This window comes from Notechis scutatus, chromosome 1 (assembly GCF_049901735.1).
Source record: "Notechis scutatus isolate UNSWTSFEM ecotype Mainland chromosome 1, rNotScu1.2, whole genome shotgun sequence".
Lineage (NCBI taxonomy): Eukaryota > Metazoa > Chordata > Lepidosauria > Squamata > Elapidae > Notechis > Notechis scutatus.
The window spans coordinates 6,376,447-6,400,268 of NC_142009.1; the positions used below are offsets into that span (position 1 = coordinate 6,376,447).

At 44.1% G+C, this 23,822-nt stretch overlaps 1 protein-coding gene and 3 non-coding genes across 5 annotated transcripts in view; all 4 read right to left on the reverse strand.

Annotated features, from left to right (window-relative positions):
- The window catches only part of TEX14 (testis expressed 14, intercellular bridge forming factor), an 88,716-nt gene extending 66,189 nt beyond the window's left edge, over positions 1 to 22,527 (reverse strand). Inside the window, exons 1-8 of one of the 2 annotated variants that reach the window (XM_087971267.1) lie at positions 22,398 to 22,527; positions 10,370 to 10,484; positions 7,743 to 7,908; positions 5,991 to 6,127; positions 4,812 to 4,893; positions 3,743 to 3,873; positions 3,339 to 3,452; positions 1,566 to 1,689 (exon numbers count right to left, since the gene is read on the reverse strand). In XM_087971267.1, coding sequence (XP_087827393.1) covers positions 1,566 to 1,689; positions 3,339 to 3,452; positions 3,743 to 3,873; positions 4,812 to 4,893; positions 5,991 to 6,127; positions 7,743 to 7,908; positions 10,370 to 10,484; positions 22,398 to 22,527 — 999 coding nt within the window. Of the gene's footprint in view, positions 1 to 1,565; positions 1,690 to 3,338; positions 3,453 to 3,742; positions 3,874 to 4,811; positions 4,894 to 5,990; positions 6,128 to 7,742; positions 7,909 to 10,369; positions 10,485 to 13,555; positions 13,781 to 22,397 lie in introns of those variants that run through there. The other variant, XM_087971207.1, reaches the window with a different exon arrangement.
- On the reverse strand, positions 14,252 to 14,468 carry LOC113424688 (small nucleolar RNA U3). Its single transcript, XR_003372519.1, has one exon. It is a non-coding gene; the product is annotated as a small nucleolar RNA U3 (small nucleolar RNA).
- Positions 18,126 to 18,342, reverse strand: LOC113430810 (small nucleolar RNA U3). The gene has a single exon (XR_003373229.1). It is a non-coding gene; the product is annotated as a small nucleolar RNA U3 (small nucleolar RNA).
- On the reverse strand, positions 21,005 to 21,221 carry LOC113430809 (small nucleolar RNA U3). Its single transcript, XR_003373228.1, has one exon. It is a non-coding gene; the product is annotated as a small nucleolar RNA U3 (small nucleolar RNA).
- Positions 22,528 to 23,822: the final 1,295 nt, after the last annotated feature.

Consider the following 23,822-nt stretch of genomic DNA (forward strand, 5'->3'; position numbering starts at 1 on the left):
GCCCAGGAGCCCAAAAAGGTTAGCCACCACTGTTGTAAGCTGTCCCAGAGTTACCCTGTGGTAAGGTGCATGGATAATTAATTTAAATAATAACAACAATAGTAATTGGGCCTGGCTAGTCTAGGAAAGAGAAGGACCAGGGGAGACATGATAGCAGTCTTCCAATATTTGAGGGACTGCCACAGAGAGGAGGAAGGGGGTCAAGCTATTCTCCAAAGCAAAAGAAAGAAAAGAAGGAAGGAAGATGAGAGAAAGAGAAAGAGAGAGAGAGAGAGGGAGGGAGGGAGGGAGGGAGGGAGGAGGAAGGAAGGAAGGAAGGAAGGAAGGACATCAGAGCAAACCATGGATGGACAGAAGATATGTCTAGTTTAAGGAAAAGAGAGATTGGGTGACATGATAGCATTTTTCCAATAATTGAGGGGCTGTCACAGAGAGGAGGGGGATCAAGCTATTTTCCAAAGCAAAAGAAAGAAAAGAAGGAAGACGAGAGAGAGAAAGTCGAGAGAGAGAAAGATGAGAGAGAGAAAGAGAGAGAGAGAAGGAAGGAAGGAAGGAAGGAAGGAAGGAAGGAAGGAAGGAAGGAAAGACATCTGAGCAAACCATGGATGGACATGGTTTGATATGTCTAGATATGTCTAGTTTAAGAAAAAGAGGGATGGGGTGACATGATAGCATTTTTCCAATAATTGAGGGGCTGCCACAGAGAGGAGGGGGTCAAGCTATTTTCCAAAGCACCCAAAGGCCAAACAAGGAACAATGGACAAAAACTGAACAAGGTGAGATTCAACCTGGAAATAAGGAGGAATTTTCTGACAGTGAGAACAATCAACCAATGGAACAGAAGTTGCTTTCGGAAGTTGTGGGAGCTTCATTGTGAGAAATGATGTAGGGTATCCTGCTTGTGCGGGGGGTTGGACTAGATGACCTACAAGGTCCCTTCATACTCTTATCAATCTGTTAAAACTACCTAAGGGACTCTCTTCTGCAGATAGAACTGGGCCTGCTGTTTCTCATGTGGCCAGGAGAGGGTAATGTTCTCACTCCCAGAATTCCCCAGTCAGTATGCTTTTAAGATGGGCAGACTTCCACTCCCAGAATTCCCCAGCTATGGCATGCGTTCAGGAGGATGGACTTCAATTCCCAGAATTCCCCAGTCAGAAGGAGGCCGCAGGTCGTACGGACAACACAGGCAAGAGGCAAGGAGATAGTTGCTAAAGAAGCACTAAATTTGTAGGCTGGATTGGGGGCGAGAAACTATGGCCGCTTTAAGACCTGTGGACTTCAACTCCCAGAATTCCTGAGCCAGCATGGCTGGCTCAGGAATTCTGGGAGTTGAAGTCCACAGGTCTTAAAGCGGCCATAGTTGTCCTCCCCGAAGCTGGATTCAGGCAGCACCACCCCTTTAAATCTGGGACATTCCATTCAGCACACCGTCCTACCTTGCAGGGTTGTTCAAGGACAGACAAGAGATACAGGCATTCACATCTCAGGAGCCACAATATAATCCATCAACAAATCGACAAGAGACACCCCACAAACAGCTTTTAGGAAGGCGCAAGGTTTACCCTCTCGTGGAGGATGCTGTAGAGAGACCCAAAGTTCACCCGCTCGAACACCAGACGCGTCTTCTCCAAGTCGCTGGACAGACAGACGGCCATCAGAAGCAGCAGGTGAGGGTGGTGGAGCTGGCTGCAAAGCGGGGGGAAGAGAGGACCCCCGTTGGCGGAGAAGAAGGCCCACAACCGAAAGCCCATTTCTCCCTTTCGTGCAAGAATGGTGCGCGTGGCCTAGAGGTGAGGCTCCCGCCTCACAATCAGGAGGCCGTGTCGATCCTAGGTCAGAGGCAGATATTCCTCTCTCTCTCTGGGCACAACGAGAATATATCTGCTACAGGTAACTCCGCACTGGTGACAGGAAGGGCATCCGGCCAGTAAACACTCCGCTCCCATTCGGCTGCCCAGATCCTACCCCGCAAGGGGATTATAGGGTTGTTAAAAAGATGAAGATGATTGCAGAAGGCCACGCACGAAGCTTTGTGGCTTTACACAAACACACACGCGCGTTAGAAATCAGTGAATTCAAAAAACAAAATGGCATATAAGATGCTCGAAAGGTTTCACAAATGGGGGTTGGACTGGATGACCTTGCGGTGTCCCTTCCAATTCTGTTAATCTGTTATCAAATGAAATATGTTTCCTTGTATGCACCTATTTTGCTTTTATACTTTTTGTTGTTAAGCCTTTTGATATTTTTATCTTATGTATATGCCTTTTATATTATGATGATGTTCGGGGTATGTGTGTGTTGTTATAATCTCTTTGGAAAAGTGGTAGTATATGATAGAGCTTAGAAAGAGGCCCTGATGAGGGGATGCTACGTTCTTTAACGCTAGGGAAAGATGCCACGTGGGCAGCCCAGGTAAGAGGTACTGAGGGCTACGGAGGAGAACATAATGAATACTTCAGCTTCAACCATAACAACACAAGAGCACACAATAGATACAAACTCAAGGTTAACCGCACCAAACTTGATTGCAGGAAATACGACTTCAGCAATAGAGTGGTCAATGTCTGGAATACTCTACCCGACTCTGTAGTCTCTTCCCCAAACCCCAAAAACTTTAACCTTAGACTGTCTACTATTGACCTCACCCCTTTCCTAAGAGGTCTGTAGGGGCGTGCATAAGCGCACCAACGTGCCTACCGTCCCTGTCCTATTGTTTCTTTTATTTTTCTTTCATTTTTCTTATATGTACCCATTTCATGTATTCATAACTATGTATACACTTATACTTATTATCTTGTAAACAATTGACAAATCAAATAAATAAATAAATAAAATAAAATAAAATAAAATAATAAAATAAAATAAAATAAAATAAAATAAAATAAATAAATAATAAATAAAATAAAATAAAATAAAATAAAATAAAATAAAATAAAATAAAATAAAATAAAATAAATAAAATAAATAAATAACGAAAGGTGGAAATTCTCCCTGGAGACATCCTGGGATTAGCTTGCAACACCTGAGGGCAAATCCAATGAGCTTGAATTTGGGAGGGAATGAGACTCAAGAAGGAGAGAACTTGGGTGACCAGATGAAACTGTACATAAAAAGTCTGCTTTGAGGTTCTAAAGGTGTGGCTTTTGATTTTGAACCTGCTCGTTAAAGGTTCTAAAGACCACCGACGCTTTGCAAACCGTCTTGTTAATTTCTTTTTAATAAATCCTCCTTGTTTTCAACGATCCAAGTTTTTTTTTTGTTGTTGTTGGCTTTGAGTTATTTCCAACACACACACACACACCCACACCCACACCCACACCCAGGGGGCGCACCTGCTATACTCCTGCTCAGCCAAGAGGAGGTCAGAGAGGCGCAGTTTGCTGCAGTGCTGGTGAGGCTGCATGTTCAGCTCCTTCACGGTCACGCGGCTGCCTCCCCACATCAGGCTGTGGGGGGAGAAAAAAAAGAGGGCGAGGGTCGGTTTTTTGCCCTACCTGCCACACGCAGGTGCCTTGCGGGAGGGAAAAGGTGAGAGCGGGCGGAAGGTGGAAGGAACCGGGTTGGATTAGGACGGGGTGTGGGCGTTTAGCCTGGCGACCACCCTGGAAGGGAGGTTCATCGGAACCAGGTTGGAGGCATTCAAAGGGAACCTTAAAGGGTCACCTGACAGGTGGGCCGGACTGGGGAGCGGAGGCTGGGTTAGGGCCAGGGCCTGCCTTGGCTTTGCAACACTTACTTGGTCATGTTCATGTAGGGCCCTGTGGAGAAAGAGAAGGTGGGCTCATCGTCCGCCTGAACCACTTCCTTGTCCGGGATGATCGGAAGGGAGGCCAGGTAGCCCAGCTGCCTCTTGCTGGTGAGAAAAAACTGGAGCGAGGGAGAGGAGGAAGGGTGAGAAAAGAGAGGGTGAGGAAGGGAGGGGAGAGGAGAGGTGGAATGGGATGGAAGGGAGGGGGAGGAAGGCAAAAAAAGGGGAGAAAGAAAGGAAGGGGAGAAGAGGGGGAGGATAAAAAGAGGGAGGAGGAGGGAAGGAAGGGTGAGCAAAGAGAGCAAGAAAGGGAAGCAGGACAGGAAGAGGGGAAGGGAGCAAAGGAAAAAGGGAGGGGAGGAAAAGGAAAGGGAAGGGAGGGAAACGGAGAGGAAAAGGAAAAGAAGGGAAAGAAGAGGGGAGGGAAATGGAGGAGAAAGGAAAGCAAAAAGAAGGGGGAGAGAGGGGAAGGAAGGAGAAAAGGGGGAAAAGAAAGAAAAGGATAAAAGAGGGAGGGAAGGAAGGAAAGGAAGAATGAATGAATGAAGCGAACAAAAAGGAAGGAGAATGGAGAAAGGTAGGAAGGAGGGTTGAGGGATGAAAGGAAGGAAAGGAAGGAAAAACAGAGGGAAGGAAGGAGAGAGAAAAGGGAGGGATGAGAGAGGGATAGAACATGGAAGATGAGAGAGAAAGCAAGAGAGAGAAAGAGCGAGAAAGAAATAGAAAGAAAGAAAGAAAGAAGAAGGAAAGAAAGAAAATGAGAGAAGGAAACCAAGTTAAGGGAGGGAGAGAAGGAAGGAAGGAAAGAAATGAGGGAAGGAGGGAAGAATTGAGAAGAACTGGCCGATAGCCTCTCTTTGAAGACCTCCAAAAACCCAAAAGTGCTGCTTCACATCATGTGGCAGTCTGTTCCACCGCTCTCAATTTCAGAAGATTCTCTTTGAGGGCCACTAAAACCCACTTCCTTGGGTTTTCACACCGTCTTGGGCCCTTCATGGGACCCCTGACCCTGTGTATTCGTGTGTTGGACTCCGCCACCTTGAACTTCTCCTCTTACCTTCCCAAAGCCGAAACTGAAGATGCTTTGCGACATGCTGCTCGCACGTTTCATGAACCTCCCAAGAGGGCTGTCGGCTCCCCTGAGGCACAAGGGGGAGAACTGTGAGAGGGGATTTTGGGAAATGAGATGGAGCAGCAACAAACAAGACCGTTTTGTGTTTCCCTAGCAAAATTATTATTTTTTAAAACCGACAAACATATCTATTTCCTACTGATTACTAACCCTACGATATCTTACGCTAGATCTATGCTAACATCTATGTCTAGAGCCATTCTAAGATGGACTTCCACTCCCAAAATTCCCCATCCATCATGCTTTAAGATGGGGGGACTTCAACTCCCCAAATCCTCCAGCCAGCATTCTTTAAGAGGGAGGACTTCCACTCCCAGAATCCCCCAGCCAGCATGCTTTAAGATGGTTAGAATTCAACTCCCCAAATCCCCAGCCGGCATCCTTTAAGATGGGTGGACTTCACTCCCAGAATCCCCAGCCGGCATCCTTTAAGATGGGTGGACTTCACTCCCAGAATCCCCAGCCAGCATCCTTTAAGATGGGTGGACTTCCACTCCCAGAATCCCCCAGCCAGCATCTTTTAAGATGGGTGGACTTCCACTCCCAGAATCCCCAGCCGGCATCCTTTAAGATGGGTGGACTTCCACTCCCAGAATCCCCCAGCCGGCATCCTTTAAGATGGGTGGACTTCCACTCCCAGAATCCCCCAGCCGGCATCCTTTAAGATGGGTGGACTTCCACTCCCAGAATCCCCCAGCCAGCATCCTTTAAGATGGGTGGACTTCCACTCCCAGAATCCCCCAGCCAGCATCCTTTAAGAGGGGAGGACTTCCACGCCCAGAATCCCCAGCCGGCATCCTTTAAGATGGGTGGACTTCCACTCCCAGAATCCCCCAGCCGGCATCCTTTAAGAGGGGAGGACTTCCACTCCCAGAATCCCCCAGCCGGCATCCTTTAAGAGGGGTGGACTTCCACTCCCAGAATCCCCCAGCCGGCATCCTTTAAGAGGGGTGGACTTCCACTCCCAGAATCCCCCAGTCTGCATGAGCATTTGTTGGCATTTTCCCTGCTACAGGAAGGCTGAGCTTTGCCTTGGAAATCTTCTTCCCCCAGGACTGCTGGCTTGTGGTGGGATAGCGAAAACACAAAGTTCCTTTGACTTACCCTTGAGTAAACCCACCGAACTTGGAGGGGCTGTGGACCAGGGCCCGGGGGGAGTCCACTTTCCTCAATAAATCCAAGGACTGATTCTGCAGGACGACTTGCATGTGAGTGGTGCAGCGCTGGATAAACTCGAGCATCTGAAAAGCAAACCCGCAGTCCAACAGGTCACGCTTGGAAGGTTCTGTACAAAGCCGAAATTAATTTTTCCCAGGGAAAAGCGGGCAGGAAGGGAAAGATCCCATTTGAAAACCATGGAAAGGGGGGTGGAAGGCTCTGTGAGGTGGAATTTTTTTAAAGCAAGGATATCCAAGCTTGGTAACTTTTAAGAGTTGGGGACTTCAACTCCCAGAATTCCCCAGCCAGCATAAACTCAAAATATTTGGCGTACTGCTGATTAGCTAGAGAGTTCCCAGAGCGCCTAAATTATTAATAAAAATTGTCTGTGTCAGGTTTCTTAAACTAAAAAACAGAATAAAATAGAAGAAAGAATGAAATGGGATAGAATAGAAATAAGAATGGAATGGAATGGAATAGAATAAAGAATAGAACAAAATAGAACAGAACAGAACAGAACAGAATAGAATAGAATAGCAATTAAGAATAGAACATTTTTGGTTATATTATTAGTATTATTATACCTTTACTATTGCTAATAGTTTGTATGTTGAGATTTATTACAAACATATGTTGGTCGTGTTCTATTTTTAAATAATGCTCTTTCAATGCACTGTTATTCAAAAATGTTTATGAATGAAAACTTATAAAAAAAGCACAGAATAATAACAACCTTTATTGACATTGTACATATATACAACGAAATTGATTTTTGCTCCTGCTGATGCTATCCATAACAAAAATACAATACAACATAAATAATATAGAGAATGGTCTTTAAACAGGTAATTGGGGAGAATGGATGGAACAGAATAGAATAGAATAGAAAGAATAGAATAGAATAGAATAGAATAGAATAGAATAGAATAGAATAGAATAGAATAGAATAGAATAGAATGATACAGGAATAGAATTTAAATAGAATGGGATGGAACGGGATAGAGAGTAGAATAGAATACAAATTAGAATTAGAATTAGAATTAGAATTAGAATTAGAATTAGAATTAGAATAGAATAGAATAGAATAGAATAGAATAGAATAGAATTCTTTATTGGCCAAGTGTAATTGGACACACAAGGAACTTGTCTTCAGTGCATAAGCTCTCAGTGTGCATAAAAGCTGTAAGTGATACATCATAATCACAGTCCTCATAAAAATACATTAATCATAAATCGTAAGATACAACACTTAGTAATAGTCATGGGATATTAAGTAAGCAATCAACATAAATCATACTAGGAAACTAAATAAAACAATATAAACCGTAAAGATACAAGCAACAACGTGATAGCCATCAAGTAGAAAAGGAGATAGGAAATAAGGATGAGAAGAATAATAGTAATGCAGCCTTACTATAAATAGTTTGACAGTGTTGTGGGAATGAGTTGTTTAGCAGAGGGATGGCATGGCGGGGGGAGGGAAATGGCATAACACGAAAGGAATAAAGGGCTGAAGAGGGAAGAGGAAAACAAGGCTACCCAAATATCCATCTCCCCGTTTCTAACTAACTGGAAGGGTTTTTCTAACCACCATACCCGACTGGGTCTCCGTGTTTGCTCACTTCCTTCCAGGCGCCCCAAAACGTCACCCACAAGCTTCCCGAGAGCAACATGGCTAAACGCCCCGCCACCACACACCTGCGCGCTGCTTTCCTTCCCTGCGGTCACAGCCCAGCTTTGCGGCGTCCTCCCATCCTTGTCGTGGAGTCGCAGGTCCCCGCCTGCGTCCAGCAGCCTGCTAAGGATGACCTGGCTTCCTGAGAAGGCCGCTGCGTGGACAGGGGTGCTCCCGTCGTAACAGCGGCTGAAACGACAATGAGCGACTGAAACGACATTCTGGAGACCTAGAAAACCTAGAACTACGCCGCCTTCCGTCCGATCTAAGTATAGTATATAAAATCATACATTGCAATGACTTACCTGTCAATGAATACTTCAGCTTCAACCCTGAAAAACAGTGGTGTACACAAGATGCAGCACAATGGATACAAACTCAAGGTTAGCCGCACCAAACTTGACTGCAGAAAATACGACTTCAGCAACAGAGTGGTCAATGTCTGGAATACTCTACCTGACTCTGTGGTTTCTTCCCCAAACCCCAAAAACTTTAACCTTAGACTGTCTACTATGGACCTCACCCCTTTCCTAAGAGGTCTGTAGGGGCGTGCATAAGCGCACCAACGTGCCTACTGTCCCTGTCCTATTGTTTCTTTTATTTTTCTATATGTATCCGTGTATTCATAACTATGTTTTTTACTTATTCCTATTATCTTGACAAAAATAAATAAATAAATAAATATAAATAAATAAATAAAAAGAACAACAGAGCCATGACCTTCACGCCAGGGGTGGGATGCAAACATTTTTACAACCGTGGGCGTGGCTAGGTGGGTGTGCCATGTGACTGGTGGGCGTGGCTTTTTTATGTCTGCAGCACCTTACCCCCCCCCCAGCTCCGTTTTTTTTTGCCACCAGGGCAAAGCAGTAAGACAGCGAGGGGGATGTCGGAACAGCTGATCATCAGAACAGCTGATCGTTGGGAGGGGGGGAAAAAGAAATACCAATTTGGCCCAACCGGTAGCTGTTTTTTTTACTAGTGGTTCAGCTGAGCAGTAGCATTTTTTACTTCCAGCTCGCCTGAGCCAAGACGAATCGGTAGAATCCCACCACTGCTTCACGGATAATTTCGCTACTTCCTCTAACTCTCTAAAGCAAATTCTTTTAGGGATAGCCCTCGACTTACGACCACAATCGACCCCCAATATTTCCATTGCTAAGACTCACTGTTATGTGATATTTATGCTGCATTTTATGACCTTTCTGGCCACGGTTGTTAAGTGAATCACCGCAGTTGTTAAGCTAGAGACATGGTTTTAAAGTGAATCCAGCGTCCCTTTGGACCTTAGTTGACAGAAGGTTGCAAAAGGGGATCACGTGAGCCCGTGATTCTGCAACCGTCATAAATATGAGTCTGTTGCAAAGTGTCTTTATTTGTAAGTCGCGACTTACAAGTGAATAAAAGTAGAAGCAGTAGAAGTAGAAATAGTAGACGCTGAAATAGAAGTAACTGAAATAGAAATAGTACAAATAAAACTAGTAGTAAAAATAGAAGTAGTAGTAGAAGTAAAAGTAGAAGTAGTAGAATAGTAGAAATAAAAGTAGCAGAAGTAGTAGTAGAAGTAAAAGTAGTAGAAGTAAAAAGTAGAAGTAAAAGTAATAGTAGAAGTAAAAGTAAAAATAACAGTAGTAGTAGAAGTAGAAGTAGTAGAAGTAAAAGTAAAAATAATAGTAGAAGTAAAAGTAATAGTAGAAGTAGAAGTAAAAATAACAGTAGTAGAAGTAAAAGTAGTAGAAGTAAAAGTAAAAGTAAAAATAATAGAAGTAAAAGTAATAGTAGAAGTAAAAGTAAAAATAACAGTAGTAGTAGAAATAGAAGTAGTAGAAGTAAAAGTAAAAGTAAAAATAATAGAAGTAAAAGTAATAGTAAGTAGAAGTAGAAGTAAAAATAACAGTAGGAGTAGAAGTAGTAGAAGTAAAAGTAAAAATAATAGCAGAAGTAAAAGTAATAGTAGAAGTAAAAATAACAGTAGTAGAAGAAGTAAAAGTAGTAAAAGTAAAAGTAACAATAATAGAAGTTAAAGTAGTAGAAGTATAAGTAAGAGTAAAATTAATAGTAGTAGAAGTAAAAGTAGAAGTAAAAATAAAAATAGTAGTAGTAACAGAAGTCAAAGTAATAGAAGTAAAAGTAGAAGTAAAAGTAGTAGTAGAAGTAAAAATAAAAGTAAAAAACAAAACCTGGAAGAATCTTCAGAAGGAAGTTAACAAGTTAACAAGAATGGGGTAGGGTTTTTTTTATTATGCGGTAGATTTTTACACGTGGTAAGCCACACACAGCCAATCATGTGTGAGTTGGGCAGCCTTATAAATACGTTTAGGAAAACATAATAATTAATTTTTGAAAATCTGGAGGGGGGCGGCCATGAGTGCAGCAGCACCTGCTGACTAGGGCAGGGCTCCGATCCCGCAGCGGGGACCCCCCCCCATCCTTGACTTTTCTGACCCCCTCCCCCCTTGGGATACTGCAAATTCTCCTTTTGGAGATGGCCCCCCACCCTCTGGTACCCATGACCCCCAACGGAGGAGCAAAGGGACGGTTTTCCTCACACCTTCCTCAGAACAGCAAAATAGTTTTGTTCAAAAAGAAATCAAATAAACCTAACTTGACCTGAATCCTGCTTCTCGCCCATTTAATGCCTCGTACTTACTGGTTTGGGTCCGACCCATAATCCAGGAGGATGTCCACCAGTTTCCCCAGTCCGAGCAAGGCGGCGGTGAAGAGCGGAGTCTGTCCTAAGGAGTTGACCGACTGGGTGGAGATTCCTACAGAACGAGGAGAGGAAAAACTTCGACTTATTTATTTCATTTGTTCATTAAAGGTTCTGCTTCCCCCGTCTTCTTTACAAAGTGAGACCTGCACGTCCGAGTCTTGCTCGGGAAATGCAGAATACACTAACCAGAGTTGGGAGGGACCTTGGAGGTCCTCTAGTCCAACCCCCTGACCAAGTAGGAAAACCTGTACCCTTTCATCAAGATTTTCTAATAAAGCTTTGGTCTTCGGCTCTCCATAACCCACTAGCCACCCAGCCATTCGTGTCTCTCCCAGATTGGAATACCAAGGGAAGTATACAGGTTATTCCCTGACTTACGGCAACTTGTTTAGTGACCAATCAAAGTTCTGAAAGATCCCACAAAAAATGTATTTAGGATCCAGATTTGTATTTAGGATCCAGCCAGCATCCCTCCCCCATGGTCACATAATTTCATTTGGAGTGCTCAGCATCTAAGGCCAATCCGGGCCTCATGGGAACATGATTTATTATGCGTCTGATGTATTTTTTTTACCCTCTTATACATCTGATCCAGTTTGATCCAGCTCTGGGGTTAAGGAACCAAGCTAGAAAGCCAAGACCGTGAGTTCTAGTTCCGCCTTAGGCATGGAAGCCAGCTGGGTGCCTTTGGGCCAATCACCAGGAGACAGTGAGTTCTAGTCCGGCTTAGCCATGAAAGCCAGCTGGGTGCCTTTGGGCCAATCACCAGGAGACAGTGAGTTCTAGTCCCGCCTTAGCCATGAAAGCCAGCTGGGTGACTTTGGGCCAATCACCGGAAGACTGTGAGTTCTAGTCCCGCCTTAGCCATGAAAGCCAGCTGGGTGACTTTGGGCCAATCACCGGGAGACTGTGAGTTCTAGTCCCGCCTTAGCCATGAAAGCCAGCTGGGTGACTTTGGGCCAATCACCGGAAGACTGTGAGTTCTAGTCCCGCCTTAGCCATGAAAGCCAGCTGGGCGATTTGGGGCCAATCACCAGGGGACTGTGAGTTCTAGTCCCGCCTTAGCCATGAAAGCCAGCTGGGTGACTTTGGGCCAATCACCAGGGGACTGTGAGTTCTAGTCCCGCCTTAGCCATGAAAGTCAGCTGGGTGACTTTGGGCCAATCACCAGGAGACTGTGAGTTCTAGTCCCGCCTTAGCCATGAAAGCCAGCTGGGTGACTTTGGGCCAATCACCAGGAGACTGTGAGTTCTAGTCCCGTCTTAGCCATGAAAGCTGACTGGGAGTCTTTGGGCCAGTCACTTTCCGCCCAACCCACTTCACTGGGTTGTTGTGAGAAAGAGGAAAATTTGTTGGTTATTTATTTGTTAAACTAACCAAGGTGGGGATACAAATAATAGAACAGCATTCCCTTCTTTCCCAAATCAAAAATACCGTGGGCACTGCTCACACAAACGGAGCTGTGCACATGTATGCTCCTGACACACACACACACACACACACACACACACCTGTGCCAGGCTGAGTCGCCAGGCTGGAAAGTTTGGGGACCGCTGGGTTAGCAGAGTTCAAGGGAGTTGGACTAAGTTTGCTTGTGGCTATGTAAGGATTCTAGGCTGATTCCTCTTTTGACTCTGCTCTCAGGTTCTGCCATTTCTTCTCCAACAACTATCTTCCTTAGGGAGGGAGACAGAAGCCCACTCCAATTCTTTTCTGCAGTTCACACGCTTCCACTTGCTGGGATCGATTCATCAAAAGCAATAGCCAGAGCACTTAAGACTTATATACCACTTCATTTTGCTTTCCACTTCTCGCCAGTCCTTGCTCTTCCAGTTCATAATCTGAAATCAGGTTTTTCTGGAAATCCTATATATCCAGTTTCAGAAAAGTCCTTTCCAAATGGAATGATCCTCTTATGTATTACAAAGGAAAGGAATTGAAAAATCGACTACAACAGCCAAGACACCCTGGATAGTTTAGTTTAGTTTTTAGTTTAATTTAGTTTAGTTTTTAATTTAGCTTTTAGTTTAGTTTAGTTTAATTTTTACTTTAGTGTTTAGTTTAGTTTTTAGTTTAGTTCATTGTCATTGCACCTCGTACCATGAAATCAAACACCATCTTCAGTGCACATCATGACTATGAAAATAAACACAAACACACATCCTTCACATTCTATACATTGAATGGAAAACCCCTGATATTGCATTAATATTGCCATACAGAGTAGAATTCGACAGAGTTGCTGCCCTGGGATAGAAGCTGTTTTTCAGCCTATTTGTCCTTGTTTTTATTATTGTCCTGTACCGTCTGCCAGATGGTAATAGTTAAAAAAAAAGGGGTGCCCAGGATGAGATGGGTCTTTGAGAATGTTTTGAACTTTCTTAAAGCAACGGGAGCTATAAAGCTCTTCCAAAGAGGGGAGAGGGCAACCCATGATCCTCTGGACAATGACGTTAACCCTCTGGAGCGCTGTCCTATCTGCCCCGGTGCAATTGACAAACCCTTCACAGGTGCAGTAAGTTAAGATACTCTCTATGGTGCAGCGGTAGAAGGTCACCAGCAGTTTTCCATCCAGTTTTTGTTTCCTGAGAAGCCTCAAGTAGTCTAATCTCTGCTGGGCCCTTTTGACCAGGGCTGCAATGTGAGCACCCCAGGTCAGGTCCTCTTTTAGGGTAACACCCAGAAACATAAAATTGGCCACTCGCTCCCCTCGGTCTCCATTGATAAGCCAGGGCTGGATGTCTGATCTGTTCCTTCTATAATCCACTATAAACTCCATGGCCTTATTGGTGTTGAGGACCAAGTTATTGTCTCCACACCATGAAAGCAACCGTTGGTCCATCTCATCTGGGGAGGCAGACTCATCCCCCCACCCTGGAGATGAGATCTCTCTTATGTGTTACAAAGAAAAGGAATTGAAAAATCAACAATAGCCAAGACACCTTGGATAGTTGTCCTCTGAAGCGTGTCTGTGACAGGGTGAATAATTTAATAAATAAAATAAATAGATTGAAGCCCCCGGGAATGGAAATAAGCTAATCTGCATCCTTTCCAATGAACTAAGCCAAACAATAGGAGGAAAGCAATCAAGAAACCAGGCCCAGAATTAGAAATATAGCTTACCAGTAGTTGGCCAGAATTGGCATTTCACAGGGAGAAATAATAAATTTGCTATAATTTATTATTAAAATAATAAATTACAGCTGAACACTTCGCAAGAACAACAAAGAACACAAATCTAATCCTACTCGAAGCTCAGCATTCTGTGAATACAACATGCTGAGCTGAATTTATTTCCATCCTGCAATTTATTATTGCTTATAAATAACTCAAGAATATACCCAACACAACAACCGCGAGGAGGAGGGGCTGAGGAGGAGGAACTGGCCCCAGAGTAACCCAATAGGCTTTCATGCCTTAAGGAGGGTCTACAACTCAATCTCCTAGTGATTGGCTCAAAATTATCCAGCTGTCTTTCATGACTAAGGAGGGATTAGAATTCACAGGCTCCTGGTGATTGGCCCAGCTGACCTTAAAACCAATCTGCTGCTGATTGGCTCAAAATCATCAATCAGCTTTCATGGGGAAGGAGGGACTAGAAGAGTTGTATCTCCTGGTGATGGTCCAATCAGCTCATTACACAGATAAACTGGGAGTAAAAGTCTTACAGTACAAAGTCCTGGTGATTGGCCCAAAGTCACTCAAGAAACTCAGAGAAAAATCACCAAGATAAACAGAATACCCATTGGTTACACAACATAGAGCTTAAAATAACTCTCCATCATTCAACTCGTTAAAAATGGGTGGGGTGGAGAGCAAACCACTCAGACTGCGTCCTCTCCCTCCAGCCTCCCCGTAAAGAAAAGGCGGAACGGTCATCAAAGACAGGCGGCAGCCACACGAAGTAGCACCGCCTGCCGGCTTCGCGCTCAGAAGAGAACACTACGCCTCCTCCTCGTGGTTTGCTCAGCCGATCACTTTCGAGTGCATTTCTCTAGTTGGATACTATAGAAATGATCCCTGAAAGTATAGTCTTAACGGATTCTAGCGCGCTTCCACGGCCTCACCCTCAGCCACCGCTCTTAAGGTCATAGCGACCGCCTCCCTAACCGCAAATATGGCTTCGCGGTCTTCGTTCCCTCCTCATCCAGGAATAAACTCCAATCACGATTAATTTATTTACGAAAATACTTTTTCCAGAGCGTATATTTTAAGCCAAACGAGTGAACCCATAAGCCCCCTGGTTTTCGATTTGCATCGGGGAATGGGACAACCAATCACACTTCACTTAGTTTCTTTTTTTTTTTTTAACTGGGAGGGCTCAGATACAGGGACCGGAAGAGGCGGTTCCTGCAAGCGTCAATCTCTTGAAACTAGCGCTCCGTTAACTATTTCACTGCCGAAGAGCTGCAGGTGACAAGATAATTTCTTTCAAATTTGACTGCAGTTTGAGTTGCTAAATGTTCGTCCTATGCACGTGTTTTTTTGGAATAAATGCTCCTTAACTTGTGACACAGGGCTGCAAACTGCTTCCAACCGCTGGAAAGAGGGAAGAACGTGGTACAATTTCGATCTAAGTTGTGTTATTTTTTTAAAAAAAACCTATCATTTTCTTTTGTATTGTAAGAATTGTTGGATAGTGAGATGGCCGCGTTTGTACATTTAATAAGTAAATCGATGTGTATCTTATGATTGCCAAGCCAACTGTTTTTGCAAACATACTACATTTTAATTCCTAAACTCCTTAAAACCCTCACCGGATTTGATCTTCAACATCATGGATTGTAAATAGTGTGTAGCTTAATGTGCTAATTGTGGCTTCTTCAAATCAGAATAACAGAGTTGGAAGGGACCTTGTAGGTCATCTAGTCCAACCTCCACGCCCAAGCAGGAGACCCTACATCATTTCAAACAGATGGCAGTCCAGTCAAAGCTTCTAGTGATGAAACTCCCACAACTTCTGAAGGAACTATTCCACTGTCAGAAAATTTCTCCTTATTTCCAGGTTGAATTATCTCCATGTTCAGTTTCCACCCATTATTCCTTGTCTGGGTCGTTGGGGGCTTTGGAAAATAGGTTGGCCCCTTCCTCCTCTCTGTGGCAGCCCCTCAAATATTTGAATTCTGCTCTCATGTCTCCCCTGGTCCTTCTCTTCTCTAGACCAGCCATGCCCAGTTCCTGCATCCATTCTTCGTATGTTTTAGACCCCTAAAATAATCTTTGTTGCTCCTCTCTGCACTTTTTCTAGAGTCTCAACATCCTTTTTTTATACTGTGGTGACCAAAACTGGATGCAGTACTCTAGGCGTGGCCTTACTAAGGCTTTATAGAGTGGTATTAGTACCTCACTTGATCTTGATTGTATCCCTCTGTTAATGCAATTTAGGATTGCATTGGCTTTTTTCGCTGCCGCTGCACACCGTTGGCTCATATTTAATTGGTTGTCCAATAAGACTCCAAAAAAGGTGCATTGAGATTTTTTTTAAGGACACCAAATTACTTCCACATCATGACCATTCGCTAATATACAGCTGCCCATCTACCACAGTTTGTCAACCTCCACAACTTTAAGACATGTGGCCTTCAATTCCCAGAATTCCCCAGCCAGCGAGGACTGAAGTCTATACATCTTAAGAGTGATGTTGCCTTGATTGAGAAAATGAAGCTAGCGACCCTATGGAATTGGATTCCTGCTGAATTAATGCATAGGTCTGTGCAGGTTTCTTGCGGCAAAAAAATCAAGAATCTTGTAGCACTTTCTCCAGCTAACAAGTAGACCTCAACTTACAACCATTTTGTTAATGGACCATTTGAAATTACAACAGCACTAGAATTGTATTTGCACAACAATGGAAAAGTGACGAGATCCCTACAGATGAAAATTGAATTTAAAAAATATTAGAATGTGCAGAAATGGATAGATTATCACCTAAAACCAAGGAAAAGGAAGAAACTGAATATTTTTTTAACATGGGATTCATTTTATCAGTGGTTTAGCAACAAAAACAGAAGTTAGAAACATGGAAATATGGGGAGAACTAATGCTATAAAGAAGGGTTGTTAAAATAGATATGCTGCTATTATTATTACTATTATACACAAAAAACGACAGTGTACACAGCAAACAAGATAACTATGCTGGGTTTCATATCACAAATCACTAGTCGAACACTTCCCAAGCTGATTATTTATTATTATTATTATTATTATTATTATTGCAATGTTAATGTAATGAATATTATTGTAAACATTATGGTTATTATTTCTTAAAATGATTTGTACCCAGACAACAGTTTACTTAGAAATGGAAGTTTATATGCAATAAAATAAACTTGGCGGGGGGGGATTACAACAGCACTTAACAATATGACTTGTGACCGTTTTTCACCCTTATGGCCATTGCAGCATCCCCATGGTCACAGGATCAAAATTCTTGGCAAGGGGCTTGTATTTATGGTGGTTGCACTTTCCCAGGTTTACATAATCAACTTTTGTGACCTTCTGACCAGCAAAATCGATGGGGAAGCCAGATTCACTTAACAACAGTGTTAATAACTTAACAACTGCAGCGATTCCCTTAAAAACTGCTGCAGGAAAGGTCATTAAATGGGGCAAAACTCACTTAACTGTCTTGCTTAGCAACAGAAATTTTGGACTCAATTGTGGTCATAGTCAAGGACTACCTGTATTAAAAGGCAGGGCCTTTCTGTTGGACTAAACCAGCTGCTAGATAAGGGGTGTCAAACTCAAAGCCTGCAGGCTGCAAACAGCCTGCGGGGTGCTTAAATCCGGCCCGCAGGGTCGGCCTGGAAATATCAAAGGAACAACCCGTGGTGCCTCTGGCGGCTAAAATGTGTGCGCTCCCCCCACGCCTCATTTTCACCCACCATGGCCTCCTGCCACAGTGTGAAACTGGGTTGAAAAATGAGCCCAAAACAGGCCAAAAAGAAGCCGAAAAATGGGTCAAAAACGGGCTGAAAAACGGGTCCAAAACAGGCCAAAAAAACCCAAGTCAAAAATGGGTTGAAAAATGGGCCCAAAACAAACCAAAAAGTGGGCCCAAAAGAGAGGCCAAAAATGGGCCAAAATGGCCAAAAAACTGGCCAAAAAGCCAAAAAAAGGGTCATAAACTGGCTCAAAATAGGTTGAAAAACGGGCCCAAAACTGGCCAAAAATGGGCTGAAAACAGTGAAAACCGGCCAAAAAAGCCCCCCCAAAAAAACAGGTCAAAAATGGGTTGAAAAACAGGCCCAAAACAGGACAAAAATGGGCTCAAAACAAAGGACGAAAATAGGCCAAAAATGACCAAAAAACAGGCCAAAAAGAAGCCAAAAAACCAGGTCAAAACGGGTAGAAAAACGGGCCCAAAACAGGCGAAAAACGGGCTGAAAAACAGGCAAAAAAGCAGAAAAATGGGTCAAAAACACATTGAAAAATGGGCCCAAAACAGACGAAAATGGGCCCAAAATGGCTGAAAAACAGACTCAAAACGGGGCAAACAATGGGCAGAAAATGGCTGAAAAGCAGAATTCTTAGACACTCCTGTGCTAGATATAGTAAATAAAAACAAGGTATTATTTTTTTTAAAAAAAGGAATGACAAACACCACTCAATTCTTCAAGCACCCAAGAAAATAAAAAACAAACTTTCTCTCACTTCACTATGATTAAAAAATGGGTTGTGGAAGCGAGCAAACCACTCAGACTGCGTCCTCTCCCTCCAACCTCTCCGTAAAGAGAAGGCGGAACGGTCATCAAAGGCAGGCAGCAGCCACATGAAGTAGCACCACCTGCCGGCTTCGCGCTCAGGAGAGAACACTACACCTCCTCCTCGTGGTTTGCTCAGCCGATCACTTTTGAGTGCATTTCCCTAGTTGGATACTATAGAAATGATCCCTGAAAGTATAGTCTTAACAGATCATATCTCACCTCCACAGCCAGAACCACAACCACTGCTCTTCAAGTCACAGCGACCGCTTCCCTAACCACAAATTCTGCTTTCAAGGCCTTCATTTCCTCCACAGCCCGGAATAAACTTTGGAAATCCCAGAGAATTTATGTAGAAAAATACCGTTCCAGAGCAGATATGGTTTGCCAGCCACGCAATACCCATAATCCCCCTGGTTTTCAATTTGCATCAGGGAACAGGACAGCTGCTTGCAAACATGAGGTGTACCTTGATGTAACGAGTGCATTAGGTTAATAGGGGCTTTGCCGAACAGAAATACATACTGAGGGATTTTTAAAAGAAAATAAAGCACTTTCATGGGACTGTCCTTCACTCGCACAGCTGCCACTCCAGAAGGATTTCGTGAGAATAGCCTGAAGCCGCCATGTCCAAAGATGGAAGGAAGCACATAAGAAGGATGGACAAAGGAGCCAGAGATCTTGTTAGGAGACAGATCAGAAGAAAGCCAAGGTGTTAAGCGAACAAAGGAAAGAGGTCAATAGAACCAGGCTAAGAAGCTGGGTCCTGAGCACATAGGAAAACCTTTTCTCAACATCCCATCAGCAGTTCCCATCAGACTTGTCAATCAAGGCAAGAGGAGCTGCCACTCTTGATAACCAACAAAGCAAGGACTTTGGGGCAGGGGTGGGATTCAAATTTTTTTAAGAACCGGTTCTGTGGGTGTGGCCATGTGACTGGGTGGACATGGCTTTTTTGCAGCAACTCCCCCCCGCTCCGTTTTTGTGCATCCTGGGCCTCGGGAAGCCTCCCGGGGGCGTTTTTGATCCCAGGAAGGCAAAAAACAGAATGCGGGGGTGTCTGCAGCACACACACACACACAGGGCCTCTGGGAAGCCTCCTGGGTGAAGTAGTAAGACAGCGAGGGGGATCCGGGCACAGCTGATCATTGGAACCGCTGATCGTTGGGAGGGGGAAAAACCTGAAGGAGTAACTGGGCGGGGGAAGAACGCAGCCAGCAATGCCGGGCACGCATATGATGTTGCGCATGTGCAATAAGGACTGACTGGGAGGGGTGGGCGGAGAAGGGCGGGACCAGCCAGGGGCACAATTTGCCAGTTCTCCGAACTACGCAGAATCGTAACAACCGGTTCTACAGAACTGGTCCGAACCGGTAGAATCCCACCCCTGCTTTAGGGTAGAAAAGGGGACCTGAAGTCCACTCACTCTTTAAGCCAGCTTTGGATCCAGACCTGGTTGTTTCTGTCCCTCTGGTTAGTGCATGCCAGTATAGTATGTGTACGCATATGTATTGTATAATATGCATGTGTATATTTGTATGTATGTATATATATGAGAGAGAGAGAGAGAGAGAGACAAGAGATAGATGGGGGATAGGGATAGGGAGGTAGATAAGAGATAGATAAGAGAAGGGGTAGGAATGGGGATAGGGAGATGGATAGGTAGGTAGATATAGACAGAAGAGAGAGAGGGAGACGGAGATAGATGGATAGATAGGCAGAAGAGATATTGGGAGAAAGAGAGATATGGGTGGATGGGTGGATGGGTAGATAGATAGATAGATAGATAGATAGATAGATAGATAGATAGATAGATATATAGATAGACAGACAGACAGACAGACAGACAGAAAGAAATAAAGAAATAAAGAAACCAATATTCATTGATTTGTGTATTTCAAACAACTGGTTGTGCTTAGGTGATTTGAATCTGTTGCTGACCTGTATTGTGAATGTGTGAAGGACGCATCAGCAGAACCTCGGAATACACATAACAGTTTCTCAACCTCAGCAACACCTGTGGACTTCAACTCCCAGAATCCCCTAGTCAGCATCCTGGGGCCAAGGAATTCTGGGAGTGGAAGTTCCAATATCTTCAAAGTCGCAGAGGTTTTTGCTTGAAAGAGAAAAGGAACGATGATCCTCATAGAAAATTCTTTAGAAATGTAAATTCTTAAATCTTTCTTAGTCCTGGACCGTGAATTAAATTCTTAAATTATTTTAAGAATTCTTAAAAATGCTTAAAGACCTGGACAATGAATATGGGATTGAGGTACCCATTAGCAGAACCTGGAAGGACATGTAAGTTTCTCGGGCTTCAACTCCCAGAATCCTCTAAGTCAGCATACCAGATGTGGAAGTCCTAGCGTCTTAAAAATTGCAGAGGTTAAAAATATCCTGTTGAAAAAGCGAGTTTCTCTTGAAGGATTGCACAGGTCTGCGCAGGTTTAATGCAATAAAATGACCCCATACTCCCTTGTGGGGTGGAGTCTGAGCAACTGAATGGAGCTAGCAGAGTGTTTAATGGCCGGATGCCCTTCCTGTCCCAATGCTGAGTTTTGTTCAGCAGATACATTCTCATTGTGGCCAGAGAAGTACTTTAATAGGATCAAACTGACAGCAACGTGATTGTGTGGCGAGAGCGCCACCTCTAGGCCACCTCACCATTCTTAGCACTTAAGAAACGGCAATCCGCGCAGAGAAGCCAAGGAACTCTCGCAACCGCCACTTGATTTCATTTAGAATAAGAGAACTCGAAGAGCGTGGGAACGCCGCTAACGCAGAATAACCATGCGCAGAAATACTAACTATAGAACATTCTTCTTTCATTTCACTAACCAAAGAAAATGGGTTGTGGGAGCGAGCAAACCACTCAGACTGCGTCCTCTCCCTCCAGCCTCCCCGTAAAGAAAAGGCGGAACGGTCATCAAAGGCAGGCGGCAGCCACACGAAGTAGCACCGCCTGCCGGCTTCGCGCTCAGAAGAGAACACTACGCCTCCTCCTCGTGGTTTGCTCAGCCGATCACTTTCGAGTGCATTTCTCTAGTTGGATACTATAGAAATGATCCCTGAAAGTATAGTCTTAACGGATTCTAGCGCGCTTCCACGGCCTCACCCTCAGCCACCGCTCTTTAGGTCATAGCGACCGCCTCCCTAACCACAAATATGGCTTCGCGGTCTTCGTTTCCTCCGCAGCCAGGAATAAACTTCAATCACGATTAATTTATTTACGAAAATACTTTTTCCAGAGCGTATATTTTAAGCCAAACGAGGGAACCCATAAGCCCCCTGGATTTAGATTTGATTTGCATCGGGAAACCGGGACAACCAATCAGGTTCCACCTAGAGGTGGAGCTTCGTTGCTCGCTTCATTCCGCCCATGCGCGCGTCTATTGCAACGAACGCCTCGAAATTGTATAGCTATTTGCAAAGTTTTGCACTCAAAGAGGCTGAATTTGGTGCAATTCGGATTTGCATTGGGATCAGGAAAGCCAACCTTTCCTAACATAAATTCATACTTCTGATCTCAGTTGGGTAACTATCCCCACATATTAAAAAGGGAAAAAATATAGCAAAGTATAGCATCACAAATTATAGTTGGACACTATCGACATTTCGCCACCCTTCGTTCACACGTTTGATCGCCCCTAGGGTGCATCCTAGATGAACCGACGACGCGTGTGTAAACTTCGGCCCAAAACGGTGCCCGTTTTACAATTCTGCGGATTATTCCACGTCCTTAAAACAATCCTTCTGTACGCTTTTTTCTTCTACCCGTCCAACGTAACTCGGGATCACACGCGTGCAAAATGCAAATAAAATGAAATGAAATGAAAATGCTCCAGCACAGATTCTATTTGGGGCCCCGGGCAAAGGCGGAGGATGGGAGGGCAGGAGGGTGCATCCAGCACCGGATTTGGCAGGTGGGAAAGGGGAAACGACGCACTCGTGCAAAATGTTTGCACCGGTCCCGAATCAAGCCCGCGCCGAAAAGCTCCGCCGAAATCCCACTTTGCAATTTTGCAGCGCAAAAGCGTGCAAGCTCCGCGTGCAAGGCCCTCTTCGCTTGCACGAGCTCGGGGGGGAAGCAACAACGAGGCACCCGTATCTAAAAGTGCATTGCACGCATCTTTTCCTAGACAAAACGCCTTTGGAAGAAACAGACCCGTGTTTGCAACACGAAAGCAAAAGAAACAGCGCCAAGACACACCCGCCTCTCCTTTTGCGCGCCCCTCCTGCTCACACCCACCCTCGAATTACCTTTTTTCAGCAGCTTCTTCACTTTGACGTAGTTGCCTTGCTTGACGTAGTCGTGCAGACGAGCCTCGGGGCTCTCGAGTTTCACCGTCCCGAGTTTGACCGGGCAGGGAACGGGAAGGGTATGGGCCATGCTTCCTGGTGGGGGGGAAAGAGACGTTCAGAAGACGGTTCTGCGGGGAGACGAGACCATCCCTTTTGCAAGCTTCCACGGTGCCACGGACCTCTGGATCGTGTGAACCCATCTAACCCGTGTCTGCACACACGCGCGACCGGTGTTTCCTCGCGAAGGCTTTAACACGTGTAGACGCACAAAGGGAAAAGGGGGCTGGGGGGAGGGACTCAAGCTATCCTTCTGAAAGACCGAGAAAGTAAATGAGCAGAACTCAGTCAATCAGAATAGAGTTGGAAGGGACCTTAGAGGTCTTCTAGTCCAGCCCCCTGCTCAATCAGGAGAACTTATACCATTACAGACAAGTGGCTGTCCAGTTTCTTCTTAAATCATAAACTTCTTAAATCATTGACTGTTTCCTAGTATGATTTGATTGCTTATTGTATCCTATGACTATCATTAAATGTTGTACCTTATGGTTCTTGACTTCTTGTATCTTTTCTTTTAAGTACACTGAGAGCATTTGCACCAAGACAAATTCCTTGTGTGTCCAACCACACTTGGCCAACAAAAGAATTCTAATAAAATGAATTGCTAGAATGCAGCCTAAAATGAGGGGTTTGATGCAATCGCTGGATGAATGAGATTATATCCCAGTACATCCTTATAAAACATCCAGAGTGACAGCTGACATCTATTTCATTAAAAGATCTTACCTCTTAATAACCATGCAATTTAATAAATTAGGAACATTTAGCCTTTTGATAAAAGAGACAGGTATATTACATCTATATATATCTCCAATCATGCCTATATCATCCACATCTCTCTATCCATCCACATCTCTCTCACTACAAATCTGTTTATCATCTACAAAGTCTGCACTACTACTATTAATCTTCTCTTCACTCCTTATCATCCCTCCCCTCCCACTTGTATCCTTACGATTTATACTAACTGTTTCCTAGTATGATTTGATTGTATTGTACCCTATGACTATAATTAAGTGTTGTGCCTGATGATTCTTGACAAATGTATCTTTTCTTTTGTGTATACTGAGAGTATTTACACCAAGACAAATTCCTTGTGTGTCCAATCACACTTGGCCAATAAAGAATTCTATCTATCCATCCAATCTATCACAACTGTTTATATGTCATTTATCTCTCCATACCAATTCATCCATGTCTCTCTCTCCATCTCTCCATCCACATCTCTAGCCATTTCTCCATGTCTTACATCCATCGACATATCTTTATCCATCTCACCATCCTCATCTCTCCATTTGTTTATCTTCTATCACCCAAATCTCTCCA